Here is a 15,104-nt window from a genome sequence, read left to right as displayed (position 1 = left end):
GGCCGGAATGCCGGTGGGGCTGTCAGTCAGCCCTCTGAGCCATCAGATGCAATAACTTGTAGAGATGACATTGAAGCACCAAAGATAAGGGTAGATGCTAAATACAAAGACACCTTAGTGCTGAAAGCAGGTGAAGTTTTCAGACTTGAGGCTGATGTTTCAGGCCGCCCTCCACCAACTATGGCATGGACAAAAGGAGAAAAAGAACTTGAAGACACAGCAAAATTAGAGATAAAAATTGCAGATTTCTCTACTGTTCTCACCAATAAAGATTCTACAAGAAGAGATGGTGGTGCCTATACACTTACTGCAACAAATCCTGGTGGCTTTGCCAAGCATATCTTCAATGTTAAAGTTCTTGATAGACCTGGTCCCCCAGAAGGGCCTTTGGCTGTATCTGAAGTCACTGCAGAAAAATGTGTGCTGTCATGGCTACCTCCACTGGATGATGGAGGAGCAAAAATTGACCATTATGTGGTTGAAAAACGTGAAACCAGTAGATTGGCATGGACAGCTGTAGCTGCAGAAGTTCCATTAACTAAACTGAAGGTTACTAAGCTGTTGAAGGGCAATGAGTACATATTCCGTGTTATGGCTGTTAACAAATATGGAGTTGGTGAGCCTCTGGAATCAGAGCCTACTCTTGCAGTAAATCCATATGTGCCGCCTGATCCACCTAAAATGCCTGAAGTTACAGCAGTTACAAAAGATTCTATGGTCGTCTGTTGGGGACATCCTGATTCTGATGGTGGAAGCCCAATAACTAACTATATTGTGGAACGTCGAGACAGGGCTGGTCTACGATGGGTGAAATGTAACAAACGGGTTGTTACTGACTTGCGTTATAAAGTGTCTGGACTGACAGAAGGCCATGAATATGAATACAGAGTCATGGCTGAAAATGCTGCTGGAGTCAGCGAGCCAAGCCCAACCAGTCCATTCTATAAAGCCTGTGATACTGTATTTAAGCCTGGTCCCCCAGGTAATCCTCGTGTTTTGGATAGCAGCAAGTCCTCAATTACAATAGCATGGAACAAGCCAATATATGATGGTGGTTCAGAGATCACAGGTTACATGGTTGAGATTGCACTACCTGAAGAAGACGAGTGGAAGGTTGTAACTCCACCAGTAGGTCTAAAGGCCACTTCCTTTACCATCACTGACCTGAAAGAAAATCAAGAGTATAAAATACGCATATATGCTATGAACTCCGAAGGTCTTGGAGAACCTGCTCTTGTTCCTGGGACTCCAAAAGCTGAAGAGAGAATGCTACCTCCAGAGATTGAACTTGATGCAGAGCTACGTAAAGTTGTCACTATTAGAGCCTGCTGTACTCTAAGGCTCTTTGTCCCAATTAAAGGAAGACCAGCACCTGAAGTAAAATGGACAAGAGAACATGGGGAATCTTTGGATAGAGCAAGCATTGAATCAACAAGCTCTTATACTCTCCTTATTGTTGAAAATGTAAACAGATTTGATAGTGGCAAATACATACTGACAATCGAAAACAGTTCAGGCAGTAAGTCGGCATTTGTGAACGTCAGAGTTCTTGATACCCCAGGGGCACCTCAAAATTTGAAAATAAAAGAAGTTACCAAATCCTCAGTTACACTTACATGGGAGCCTCCTCTCATAGATGGTGGCTCTAAAATAAACAATTACATTGTTGAAAAGCGTGAATCAACAAGAAAGGCTTATTCAACTGTTAATGCCAATTGCCACAAGACCAGCTGGAAAGTCGATTCACTGCAAGAAGGCTGCAACTACTACTTCAGAGTCCTAGCTGAAAATGAGTATGGAATAGGTCTTCCAGTTGAAACTTCAGAATCCATAAAAGTATCAGAAAGACCACTTCCACCAGGGAAAATAACTTTGTTGGATGTAACAAGAAATAGTGTATCCTTATCTTGGGAAAAACCTGAACATGATGGTGGTAGCAGAATTCTGGGCTACATTGTAGAAATGCAAAGCAAAGGCAGTGAAAAGTGGTCAACTTGTGCTACGGTAAAAGTTACCGAAGCCACTATCACAGGATTGATCCAAGGTGAAGAATACACCTTCCGTGTTTCAGCTCAGAACGAAAAAGGTATCAGTGATCCTCGCCAGCTGGGTGTACCAGTGGTTGCAAAAGATCTTGTGATTCCACCAGCTTTCAAACTATTGTTTACCACTTTCAGTGTTCTGGCAGGAGAGGACTTAAAGGTTGATGTTCCTTTTGTTGGTCGACCCAAACCAGCAGTATTTTGGCATAAAGATAATGTGGCACTGAAGCAGACTACAAGAGTAAATGAAGAAAGTTCAGAAAATAACACAGTATTAACAATAAAAGAAGCATGCAAAGAAGATGTGGGGGCATATGTAGTTAAACTTACAAACTCTGCAGGAGAAGCAACTGAGACTCTAAATATTGTTGTCCTTGACAAACCAGGACCTCCAACTGGACCAGTAAAAATAGATGAAGTAACAGCAGATAGTATTACTATTTCCTGGGAACCACCTAAATATGATGGTGGTAGCTCCATCAATAATTACATTGTAGAAAAAAGAGACACTTCCACCACCACTTGGCAGATTGTGTCAGCTACTGTTGCTAGAACAACTATAAAAGCATGTCGATTAAAGACTGGCTGTGAATATCAGTTCAGAATCGCAGCTGAGAACAGGTATGGGAAGAGTACCTATCTCACTTCAGAGTCAGTCATAGCCCAATACCCATTCAAAGTTCCCGGCCCACCTGGAACACCTTTTGTAACAAACATCTCAAAAGACAGTATGGTGGTACAATGGAATGAACCAGTCAATGATGGCGGTAGCAAGATCATTGGGTATCACTTGGAGCGCAAAGAAAGAAACAGCATTCTGTGGGCTAAACTGAATAAAACACCCATTCCAGATACGAAATTTAAGACAACTGGCCTTGAGGAAGGTCTTGAATATGAGTTCAGAGTTTATGCAGAAAATATAGTGGGCGTTGGAAAGGCAAGTAAAGCATCTGAATGCTATACTGCACATGACCCATGTGATCCTCCAGGTCGTCCAGAACCTATAATTGTCACAAGAAGCTCAGTAACACTTCAGTGGAAGAAACCAGTATATGATGGTGGAAGTAAGATCACAGGCTATATTGTTGAAAAGAAGGAGCTACCTGATGGTCGCTGGATGAAAGCAAGCTTTACAAATGTCATTGATACCCAATTTGAAGTAACTGGTCTAGTTGAAAACCAGAGGTATGAGTTCCGTGTTATAGCACGAAATGCTGCAGGTATTTTCAGTGAACCATCTGAGAGTTCAGGGGCAATTACAGCGAGAGATGAAGTAGAACCACCTCATATAAGTATGGATCCAAAATACAAAGACACGATTGTAGTGCATGCTGGTGAGTCATTCAGGCTTGACGCTGATGTTCATGGCAAACCAATACCTTCCATTCAGTGGTTAAAAGGCGATTGTGAGCTGACGAACACTGCTCGTATGGAAATAAAAAGCACCGATTTTGCTACAAGCCTTAGTGTGAAGGAAGCCATTAGAGTTGACAGTGGTCAGTATGTGCTACTGGCAAAGAATGTTGCCGGTGAAAAGAAAGTTCCTGTTAATGTCAAAGTTCTTGACAGACCTGGACCACCAGAAGGGCCTGCTGAGATTACAGGTGTTACTGCTGAAAAATGTATGCTGTCATGGAAACCTCCGCTACAGGATGGTGGTAGCGAAATTTCACACTATGTTGTAGAAAAAAGGGAAACTAGTCGCTTGGTATGGACAGTTGTTGATTCAAACGTGCAAACCTTAAATTGCAAAGTTACAAAACTTTTAGAAGGAAATGAATACGTTTTCCGCATCATGGCAGTAAATAAGTACGGCGTTGGTGAACCTCTTGAGTCTGAACCAGTACTCGCAAAGAACCCGTTTGTAGTGCCACTTCCACCAAAGGCACCAGAAGTCACAGCCATTACCAAGGACTCTATGATAGTTGTATGGGAAAGGCCAGCCTCAGATGGCGGTAGCGAAATCCTCGGCTACATCCTTGAAAAACGAGATAAGGAAGGTATTCGCTGGACGAGATGTAGCAAACGCCTGATAAGCGAACTGCGATACCGAGTGACTGGGCTTATAGAACATCATAGTTACGAGTACAGAGTTTCAGCTGAAAATGCTGCAGGTGTTAGTGAACCAAGCCCACCTTCCACTTACTACAAAGCATGTGATCCTATTTACAAGCCAGGTCCACCCAACAATCCTAAAATTGTGGATGTTACTAGATCTTCAGTCTTCCTTTCATGGGGTAAACCTATCTACGATGGTGGCTCTGAAATTCAGGGATACATTGTAGAAAAATGTGATGTAAGTGATGGCGAATGGTCAATTTGTACCCCTCCAACCGGGATTAAGAATACTCACATGGAAGTAGAAAAATTAGCAGAAAAACATGAATACAAATTCCGCATATGTGCCGTTAATGAAGCAGGAGTTGGAGACCATGCAGATGTTCCTGGTTCTGTTATTGTGGAAGAAAAGATGGAGGCACCAGATCTTGACCTTGACATGGAATTAAGGAAGATTGTAAATGTGAGGGCAGGAGGTTCCTTAAGACTGTTTGTTCCCATCAGAGGTCGTCCAACACCTGAAGTAAAATGGGGTAAAGTGGATGGTGAGATCAGAGAGGCAGCTCTTATTGAAACAACTAGCAGCTTTACTTCTCTTGTTCTAGACAATGTTAACCGATTTGATACTGGAAAGTACACTCTGACTTTAGAAAACAGCAGCGGAACGAAGTCTGCTTTTGTCAGTGTGAGAGTACTGGATACCCCAAGTGCACCTGTTAATTTAAAGATCAGAGAGATCACGAAGGACTCTGTTTCACTTTCGTGGGAGCCCCCTCTCTTGGATGGTGGAGCAAAAATAAAGAATTACATTATTGAAAAACGTGAAGCAACAAGAAAGTCATATGCAGCTGTTGTAACAAACTGCCACAAGACTTCATGGAAAGTAGAGCAACTTCAGGAAGGCTGTTACTACTTCTTTAGAATCTGTGCTGAGAATGAATATGGAATTGGTCTCCCTGCAGAAACCAGTGACCCAATTAAAGTCGCTGAAGTTCCACAGCCTCCTGGGAAAATAACAGTGGATGATGTCACAAGAAACAGTGTTTCTCTAAGCTGGGCAAAACCTGAACATGATGGTGGCAGCAAAATCATACAATACATTGTTGAAATGCAAGCAAAGGGTAGTGAGAAGTGGTCAGAGTGCGCTCGTGTAAAAACACTTGAAGCAGTTATTACTAACCTAACTCAAGGGGAAGAATATATTTTTAGAGTAATGGCTGTAAATGAAAAGGGTAAGAGTGATCCTAGAGCACTTGCAGTTCCAATAGTTGCCAAAGACCTAGTGATTGAGCCTGATGTAAGACCTGCTTTTCACAGTTACAGTATCCAAGTGGGACAAGATCTGAAAGTAGAAGTACCAATTGCAGGTCGGCCTAAACCAACTGTTACGTGGATAAAAGATGGTCAGCCACTAAGGCAGACGACCAGAGTCAACGTTAGTGATTTCACCGATCTCACTATACTGAATATTAAAGAAACTACCAAAGAGGACAGTGGCACTTATGAAATCACTGTGGCTAACGTTGTTGGACAAAAGTCTGCCTCTGTTGAAATTATAACACTAGACAAACCTGACCCTCCAGCAGGACCAGTGAAGTTTGATGAGATAAGTGCAGAAAGTATTACCCTATCATGGAATCCCCCAGTGTACACAGGCGGCTGCCAAATCACCAACTATGTTGTTCACAAGAGAGATACAACCACCACTGTATGGGACATAGTTTCTGCTACTATTGCAAGAACTACACTGAAGGTGACTAAACTGAAAACTGGTTCAGAGTACCAGTTCAGAATATTTGCTGAGAACAGGTATGGGCAGAGCTTTGCACTGGAATCTGCACCAGTTGTAGCGCAGTACCCCTACAAGGAACCAGGACCTCCTGGCACACCATTTGTGACAACGGTTACAAAAGACTCCATGGTTGTACAGTGGCATGAGCCAATAAATGATGGTGGCAGTAGAGTGTTGGGCTACCATCTTGAGAGAAAGGAGAAAAACAGCATTTTATGGACTAAAATAAACAAGACTATTATTCAGGACACAAGTTTTAAGACAACCAACCTTGAGGAAGGAATTGAATATGAGTTCCGAGTTTCTGCAGAAAATATTGTTGGCATAGGCAAAACAAGTAAAGTTTCTGAATGCTATGTAGCTCGCGATCCATGTGATCCTCCAGGTCGCCCAGAAGCTATAATAATAAAAAGAAGCTCTATTACTCTACAGTGGACCAAACCAGAATATGACGGTGGAAGTAAGATTACTGGTTACATTGTAGAGAAACGTGACTTACCAGATGGTCGCTGGATGAAAGCTAGTTTCACAAATGTAATTGAAACTCAGTTCACTGTAACAGGGCTTACTGAAGACCAAAGATACGAGTTTAGAGTAATTGCAAAGAATGCTGCAGGTGCAATAAGCAAACCTTCTGACAGTACAGGACCAATAACAGCAAGGGATGAAGTTGAACTTCCACGAATTTCAATGGATCCAAAGTACAAAGACACAATTGTTGTAAATGCTGGTGAAACATTCAGACTTGAGGCTGATGTTCATGGAAAGCCACTGCCAACCATTAAGTGGTACAAAGGAGATAAAGAGCTTGAGGAAAATGCTAGATGTGAAATAAAGAACACAGATTTTAGTGCATTAATAATTGTAAAAGACGCTATTAGAGTTGATGGTGGACAATACATTTTAGAAGCCTCTAATGTTGCAGGAACAAAGACTGTACCAGTAAATGTAAAAGTCCTGGACAGGCCAGGACCTCCAGAGGGCCCAGTTCAAGTGACAGGAGTTACAGCTGAAAAATGTTCATTGGCATGGGGTCCTCCTCTTCATGATGGTGGCAGTGATATTTCTCATTACATTGTAGAGAAGAGAGAAACTAGTCGCCTAGCATGGACTGTTGTTGCTTCAGAGGTTTTACCTACAATGCTAAAAGTAACAAAACTCTTGGAAGGAAATGAATACATTTTCCGTATTATGGCTGTTAACAAATATGGGGTTGGTGAGCCAATAGAGTCTGTGCCAGTAATGATGAGAAATCCATTTGTAGTTCCTGGACCACCAAAGGCCTTGGAAATTACCAATATCACAAAGGATTCTATGACTGTCTGCTGGAGCCGGCCAGACAGTGATGGAGGCAGTGAAATCATAGGTTACATTGTAGAAAAGAGAGACCGAGCAGGCATCAGATGGATAAAATGCAATAAACGCCGAATTACAGATTTGCGATTAAGAGTTACAGGATTATCAGAGGATCATGAGTATGAATTCAGAGTTTCTGCTGAAAATGCTGCTGGAGTGGGTGAACCAAGCCAAGTTTCTCCTTACTTTAAAGCTTGTGACCCTATGTTCAAGCCTGGCCCACCTACAAATGCCCATGTTATGGACACCACCAAAAGTTCGATTACACTTGGTTGGAGTAAACCTATTTATGATGGTGGTTGTGAAATCCAGGGCTACCTTGTAGAAATCTGTAAAGCAGATGAAGATGAATGGTCACTTGTTACTCCACAGACAGGTGTACGTACAACTCGATATGAAATCAAAAAGCTTACTGAGCATCAAGAATATAAACTACGAGTGTGTGCCCTCAACAAGATTGGTGTAGGAGAGGCTGCATCTGTTCCTGGTACTGTTAAACCAGAGGACAAACTTGAAGCTCCAGAACTTGATATTGATTCAGAGCTAAGGAAAGGGATAGTCGTGAGAGCTGGTGGGTCTGCTAGAATTCACATACCATTCAGGGGACGACCAACACCTGACATCATGTGGTCTCGAGAAGAAGGTGAATTCACAGAAAAAGTCCAAATTGATAAAGGCATAAACTACACGCAACTTTCAATTGACAACTGTGATAGAAATGATGCTGGAAAGTACATGCTTAAGTTGGAGAACAGCAGTGGTTCTAAATCGGCATTTGTTACAGTAAAAGTTTTGGACACACCAGGACCACCACAAAACTTAGTGGTGAAGGATATAAAGAAGGATTCTGCTGTATTGTCTTGGGAACCACCCATTATTGATGGTGGTGGAAAGATAAAGAACTATGTAATAGACAAGCGAGAGTCAACCAGGAAGGCATTTGCAAATGTAAGTGCTAAGTGTGGCAAGACAAGTTTTAAAGTTGAAAATCTTACAGAAGGAGCAATTTATTACTTCAGAGTTATGGCTGAAAATGAATTTGGAATTGGTGCGCCAGCTGAAACCACAGACGCTGTCAAAGCCTCAGAGCCACCTCTGCCTCCTGGGAAAGTAACACTAACTGATGTGACTCAGAGAAGTGCATCACTTGCATGGGAAAAACCTGAACATGATGGAGGTAGCAGAATTTTGGGATACATTGTTGAAATGCTGCCTAAAGGAGCAGAAAAGTGGAGTGTTGTTAGTGAGACCAAAACGTCCAATGCAGTTGTGTCTGGTTTGAGTCCAGGACAGGAATATCAATTCCGTGTGATTGCCTACAATGAGAAAGGCAAAAGTGATCCCAGAGCACTTGGAATTCCTGTGATAGCTAAAGACTTGACAATTGAGCCAAGTTTCAAACTAATGTTTAATACATACAGTGTACAGGCTGGAGAAGATCTGAAGGTAGAAGTACCATTTATAGGTAGACCCAAACCTACTATTATTTGGACAAAAGATGAGCAACCCCTAAAACAGACAACCAGATTAAATATTCAGGACACATCAACGTCAACTACCTTACATATTAAAGAAAGCAACAAGGAAGACTTTGGTAAATATACAGTAACAGCAACAAACACAGTAGGTATGGCAACAGAGCACCTGAGCATAGTTGTACTAGAAAAGCCTGGACCACCACGAGGGCCTGTCCGCTTTGATGAAGTTAGCGCAGACTTTGTTGTTTTATCATGGGATACGCCTGATTATACTGGTGGCTGTCAGATAAGCAACTATATAGTAGAAAAGCGTGACACAAGCACTACTACATGGAGCATTGTGTCAGCAACTGTTGCAAGAACAACCATCAAAGCAACAAAGCTTAAAACAGGTTCTGAATATCAGTTCAGGATTTCTGCTGAAAATAGGTATGGGAAGAGCTCTCCTTTGGATTCTAAACCAGTTGTTGTGCAATACCCCTACAAGGTGCCTGGGCCACCTGGAACACCATTTGTAACAGAGGTTTCAAAGGACCATATGATTGTACAATGGCACGAACCAGTTAATGATGGAGGAAGCAAAGTTCTTGGCTACCACCTTGAACGTAAAGATAAGAACAGCATTCTTTGGACAAAACAGAACAAGTCACTTATTACAGATACCAAATATAAAACAGATGGCCTTGAAGAAGGTCTTGAATATGAGTTCAGAGTTTCTGCTGAAAACATTGTTGGGATTGGCAAAGTCAGCAAAGTATCAGAACTGTATGTTGCCCGAGATCCTTGTGACCCACCTGGCCGCCCAGAGGCCATTGTTGTTACAAGAAATAATATAACACTTAAGTGGAAAAAACCAGAATATGATGGTGGAAGCAAAATAACTGGATATATTGTAGAAAAGAAAGAAATGCCAGAGGGTCGCTGGATGAAAGCCAGCTTTACAAATGTGTTGGAAACAGAATTTACCGTTAGTGGTCTTGTTGAAGACCAACGATATGAATTTAGAGTAATTGCAAGAAATGCAGCAGGTTGCTTGAGTGAACCATCTGAAAGTACAGGGCCCATTACTGCCAGAGATGAAATTGAAGCACCAGGGGCTTCACTGGATCCTAAATATAAAGATGCTATCATTGTTCATGCTGGAGAAACCTTTGTTCTTGAAGCTGATATCCGTGGCAAACCTATCCCTGACATTACATGGTCAAAAGATGGCAAAGACCTTGAAGAAGCAACTGCAAGAATGGAAATCAAATCTACCATTCAAAAAACAATTCTTACTGTCAAAGACTGTATAAGAGTAGATGGAGGTCAATATACTCTTACTCTCAAAAATGTGGGTGGCACAAAATCTATACCAATCACTGTAAAAGTGCTTGACAGGCCAGGACCTCCAGAAGCACCTTTGAAGGTTACAGGTGTCACTGCAGAAAAATGCTACTTGTCATGGGCTCCACCTTTACATGATGGTGGTTCTAGCATCTCACACTATATCATTGAGAAGAGAGAGACAAGCAGACTTTCGTGGACACAGGTAGCAACAGAGGTGCAGGCTCTTAACCACAAAGTAACCAAACTCCTTGCTGGCAATGAGTACATTTTCCGTGTAATGGCAGTGAATAAATATGGAACTGGAGAACCGTTGGAATCTGAGCCAATTGTGGCTTGTAATCCATACAAACCCCCTGGTCCTCCTTCAACACCTGAAGTTTCAGCAATCACAAAAGATTCTATGGTGGTAACATGGGGTCGCCCAGAAGACAATGGGGGAGCTGAAATCGAAGGTTACATACTTGAAAAACGAGACAAAGATGGTATCCGGTGGACCAAATGCAATAAGAAAAGGCTGATGGACTTGCGATTCAGAGTAACAGGTCTTACTGACGGGCATTTCTATGAATTTAGAGTTTCTGCTGAAAATGCTGCAGGGGTAGGGGAACCCAGTGAGCCATCCATTTTCTATCGTGCTTGTGATGTACTATATCCACCAGGTCCACCAAGCAATCCAAAGGTTACAGACACTTCCAGGTCATCGGTTTCCCTTGCTTGGAGTAAGCCTATTTATGATGGTGGTGCTCCTGTTAAGGGATATGTAGTAGAAGTAAAAGAAGCTGCTGCTGATGAGTGGACTACCTGCACCCCACCATCAGGCCTACAAGCAAAACAGTTCACTGTAACAAAACTTAAAGAGAACCAGGAGTATAACTTCCGCATCTGTGCCATCAACTCAGAAGGAGTAGGAGAGCCTGCTCTTATACCTGGTACAGTCATAGCAGCAGACAAAATCGAACCACCTGAAATTGAACTTGATGCAGATCTCAGGAAAGTAGTCACTGTACGTGCTAGTGGTACATTACGCCTGTTTGTCACCATCAAAGGAAGACCAGAACCTGAAGTTAAGTGGGAGAAAGCAGAAGGAACAATTAGTGAGCGAGCTCAGATTGAAGTCACCAGTTCCTACACAATGCTAGTCATTGACAATGTGAATAGGTTTGATAGTGGTCGATACAATCTTACTTTAGAGAACAACAGTGGCAAAAAATCAGCTTTTGTTAATGTCAGAGTACTTGATACACCCAGTGCACCTATAAACCTGACAATCAGAGAAGTGAAGAAAGATTTTGTAACATTAGCCTGGGAACCACCACTTATTGACGGTGGAGCTAAAATTACCAACTACGTAGTTGAAAAACGAGAATCCACAAGAAAGGCATATGCCACAATTACAAACAACTGCACTAAGAATTCCTTCAAAATTACTCAGCTGCTAGAAGGATGTAACTATTACTTCCGTGTTCTAGCTGTAAATGAGTATGGGGCTGGCTTACCAGCAGAAACAGCTGACCCAGTTAAGGTTTCTGAACCACCATCTCCACCTGGAAAAGTTGTTCTTGTTGATATCACTCGCAACTCTGCGTCACTTAAATGGGAAAAGCCAGAGAGTGATGGTGGCAGTAAAATTACTAGTTATATAGTAGAAATGCAAAGTAAAGGAAGTATAAAATGGAGTGCATGTACACAAGTGAAAACGTTAGAAGCAACAATAACCGGCTTAAGTATGGGAGAAGAGTACAGTTTCAGAGTGATAGCTGTTAATGAAAAAGGAAAAAGTGACCCAAGAGAACTTGGTGTCCCAGTCATTGCAAAAGATATTGAAATCCAGCCATCTGCTGAGCTCCTTTTCAACACGTTCACTGTGAAAGCTGGAGATGATCTTAAGATTGATGTGCCATTCAGAGGGCGACCTCTTCCAACCGTCACCTGGAAGAAGGATGGGAATCCTTTGAAAGAGACAACCAGGGTAAATGTTCAGACATCAAAGACTTCAACTACACTGTCCATCAAGGAAGCTTCAGATGAAGATTTGGGACATTATGAATTACAACTTTCAAATACTGCTGGATCAACCACAGCTTCTTTAACTGTAGTTGTCCTTGACAGACCAGGACCACCAACTGATGTGCATATTGATGAAGTTAGTGCTGATAGTGTAACTCTGTCTTGGAAACCTCCAGCATATGATGGTGGGTGCCATATTAGCAATTACATAGTGGAGAAACGAGATACTACCACAACAACGTGGGATGTAGTATCCGCAGCAGTTGCAAGAACATCAATTAAAGTATCTCGACTCACCACTGGCTCTGAATATCAGTTCCGCGTTTGTGCAGAAAACCGCTATGGGAAAAGCACTTACACTAATTCTCCTTCTGTTGTGGCAGAGTATCCATTTAAGCCTCCAGGACCACCTGGAACTCCTCATGTGGCACATGCAACTAAAGCTTTCATGATTGTAACTTGGCAGGTACCAGTTAATGATGGTGGTAGCAGAGTACTGGGCTATCACTTGGAGTGCAAAGAAAGAAGCAGCATTCTTTGGACAAAAGTCAACAAGAGCCTTATATCTGATACACAAATGAAAGTTACAGGTCTTGATGAAGGACTGCTGTATGAATATCGTGTGTATGCTGAAAACATTGCTGGAATAGGCAAATGCAGCAAAGCATGTGAACCAGTTGCTGCAAGAGATCCATGTGATCCTCCTGGTCAACCAGAAGTTACTAATATTACAAGAACATGTGTCTCACTGAAATGGACTAAACCAGAATATGATGGTGGAGCTAAAGTAACGGGATATATTATAGAACGCAGAGAGATACCAGATGGACGCTGGCTAAAGTGTAATTTTACTAATGTTCAAGAAACATACTTTGACGTAGGTGGACTTACAGAAGACCAGCGATATGAATTCCGTGTGATTGCAAAGAACGCTGCTGGACTTTTCAGTCAGCCATCTGAATCAACTGGACCTGTGACTGTAAAAGATGATGTAGAGGCTCCAAGAATTATGATAGATGCCAAATTCAGGGATGTTGTTGTTGTGAAAGCTGGAGAAGTGTTTAAAGTCAATGCTGATATTGCAGGACGGCCAATACCAGTGGTTTCATGGACAAAGGATGGCAAGGAGCTTGAAGGAAAAGCTAGAGTTGAAATAGCCTCAACAGATTACACTACTGCAATAACCATTAAGGACTGTATCCGTGGTGATTCAGGACAGTATGTATTAACATTACAAAATGTTGCAGGAACAAGATCTTTGGCAATTAATTGCAAAGTACTTGATAGACCTGGACCACCTGCAGGGCCGTTAGAAATAAATGGCCTTACGGCTGAAAAGTGCCATTTATCATGGGGACCTCCTCAAGAAAATGGTGGTGCAGATATTGATTATTATATCGTAGAAAAACGTGAGACCAGCAGAATTGCATGGACACTTTGTGAGGGAGAACTTAGAACAACATCCTGTAAAGTGACAAAGTTACTGAAGGGTAATGAGTATATTTTCAGAGTGATGGGAGTGAACAAATATGGTGTTGGTGAACCTCTAGAAAGTGTTGCTGTCAAAGCCTTAGACCCATTTACAGTTCCAAGTCCACCTACATCTTTAGAGATCACCAATGTGAGCAAAGATTCGATAACTCTGTGCTGGGCAAGACCAGAGTCTGATGGAGGCAATGAGATCTCTGGCTATGTAATTGAAAGGCGTGAGAAAACTAGCCTAAGATGGATTCGTGTAAACAAAAAGCCAGTTTATGATTTAAGAGTGAAATCGTCTGGTCTCCGTGAAGGATGTGAATATGAATTCCGAGTTTATGCAGAAAATGCTGCTGGCCTCAGTCTTCCAAGTGAAACCACACCATTGATCCGGGCAGAAGATCCAATCTTCTTGCCGTCTCCCCCATCTAAACCTAAGGTTATGGATTCTACGAGGTCAAGTATCACAATTGGGTGGACAAAGCCACTGTTTGATGGAGGTGCTCCAGTAACAGGATACACAGTTGAATACAAGAAAACTGATGAAACTGACTGGACAACTGCTATTCAGAACTTAAGAGGCACAGAATACACCATAGCTGGTTTGGTATCAGGCTCTGAGTACATCTTTAGAGTGAAATCCATTAACAAAATTGGTGTCAGTGAACCAAGTGATGTCTCAGAACCTCAAGTGGCAAAGGAAAGAGAAGAAGAACCTGCTTTTGATATTGACAGTGAAATGAGGAAGACTTTAGTTGTAAAGGCCGGTGGATCATTCACAATGACTGTTCCTTTCAGAGGCAAACCAGTCCCAAATGCAACATGGAACAAACCAGACACTGATCTCCGTACACGTGCATGCATTGATACTTCAGCTAATTGCACATCTCTTACTATTGAAAAAGCAACAAGAAATGATTCTGGAAAATACACGTTAACATTGCAAAACATCCTGAACACTGCTACCTTGACTTTAATTGTCAAAGTTCTCGACACTCCTGGCCCACCATCTAATATTGCAGCAAAAGACGTAACTAAGGATTCTGCTGTGCTATCTTGGGATGTTCCCGAAAACGATGGTGGAGCAGCTGTAAAGAATTATGTTATTGAAAAACGAGAAGCTAGCAAAAAAGCATGGGTCACTGTGACAAACAATTGTCATCGCCTGTCCTACAAAGTGACGGACTTGCAAGAAGGTGCCATTTACTACTTCCGGGTTGCTGGAGAAAATGAGTATGGTGTTGGAGTGCCTTCTGAGACCAAGGAGGGAACAAAAATAACAGGTGTGTTTTACTAAGAAAAATATTTGTTAACATTTAAAACAATACAAGTTTTAAAACTTGTATTTAAAACTTTAAAACTTTTTAAACTTTGTTTACTTCAAAATAATATGAAAAGTGTTAAATCTGTTTACAGTGAAAAATAATTTCGTGCCACTGCTGTGGCTTTACAAATGAAACAGAGCTAAGTAATAGCTTGAATTTTAAATTTTGCTTGGATTTTACTTCAAATTTTTCAAATATGCAAATTAATTTAAAAATATGTTTTCTCAATCCAGATGGCATG

At 41.7% G+C, this 15,104-nt stretch overlaps 1 protein-coding gene across 1 annotated transcript in view; it reads left to right on the top strand.

Moving 5' to 3' along the window:
• The window catches only part of TTN (titin), a gene marked incomplete at its 5' end in the record, with an annotated part of 110,465 nt that overhangs the window by 67,141 nt on the left and 28,220 nt on the right, over positions 1 to 15,104 (top strand). Inside the window, 1 exon segment of the mRNA XM_008944988.1 lies at positions 1 to 14,821. This exon segment is cut by the window's left edge and continues 2,306 nt beyond it. Coding sequence (XP_008943236.1) covers positions 1 to 14,821 — 14,821 coding nt within the window.

This window comes from Merops nubicus, unplaced genomic scaffold (genome assembly GCF_000691845.1).
Source record: "Merops nubicus isolate BGI_N331 unplaced genomic scaffold, ASM69184v1 scaffold43627, whole genome shotgun sequence".
NCBI classification, from domain to species: domain Eukaryota; kingdom Metazoa; phylum Chordata; class Aves; order Coraciiformes; family Meropidae; genus Merops; species Merops nubicus.
The sequence above is the reverse complement of the archived record's forward strand: the minus strand, read 5'-3'. Positions and strand labels throughout refer to the sequence as shown.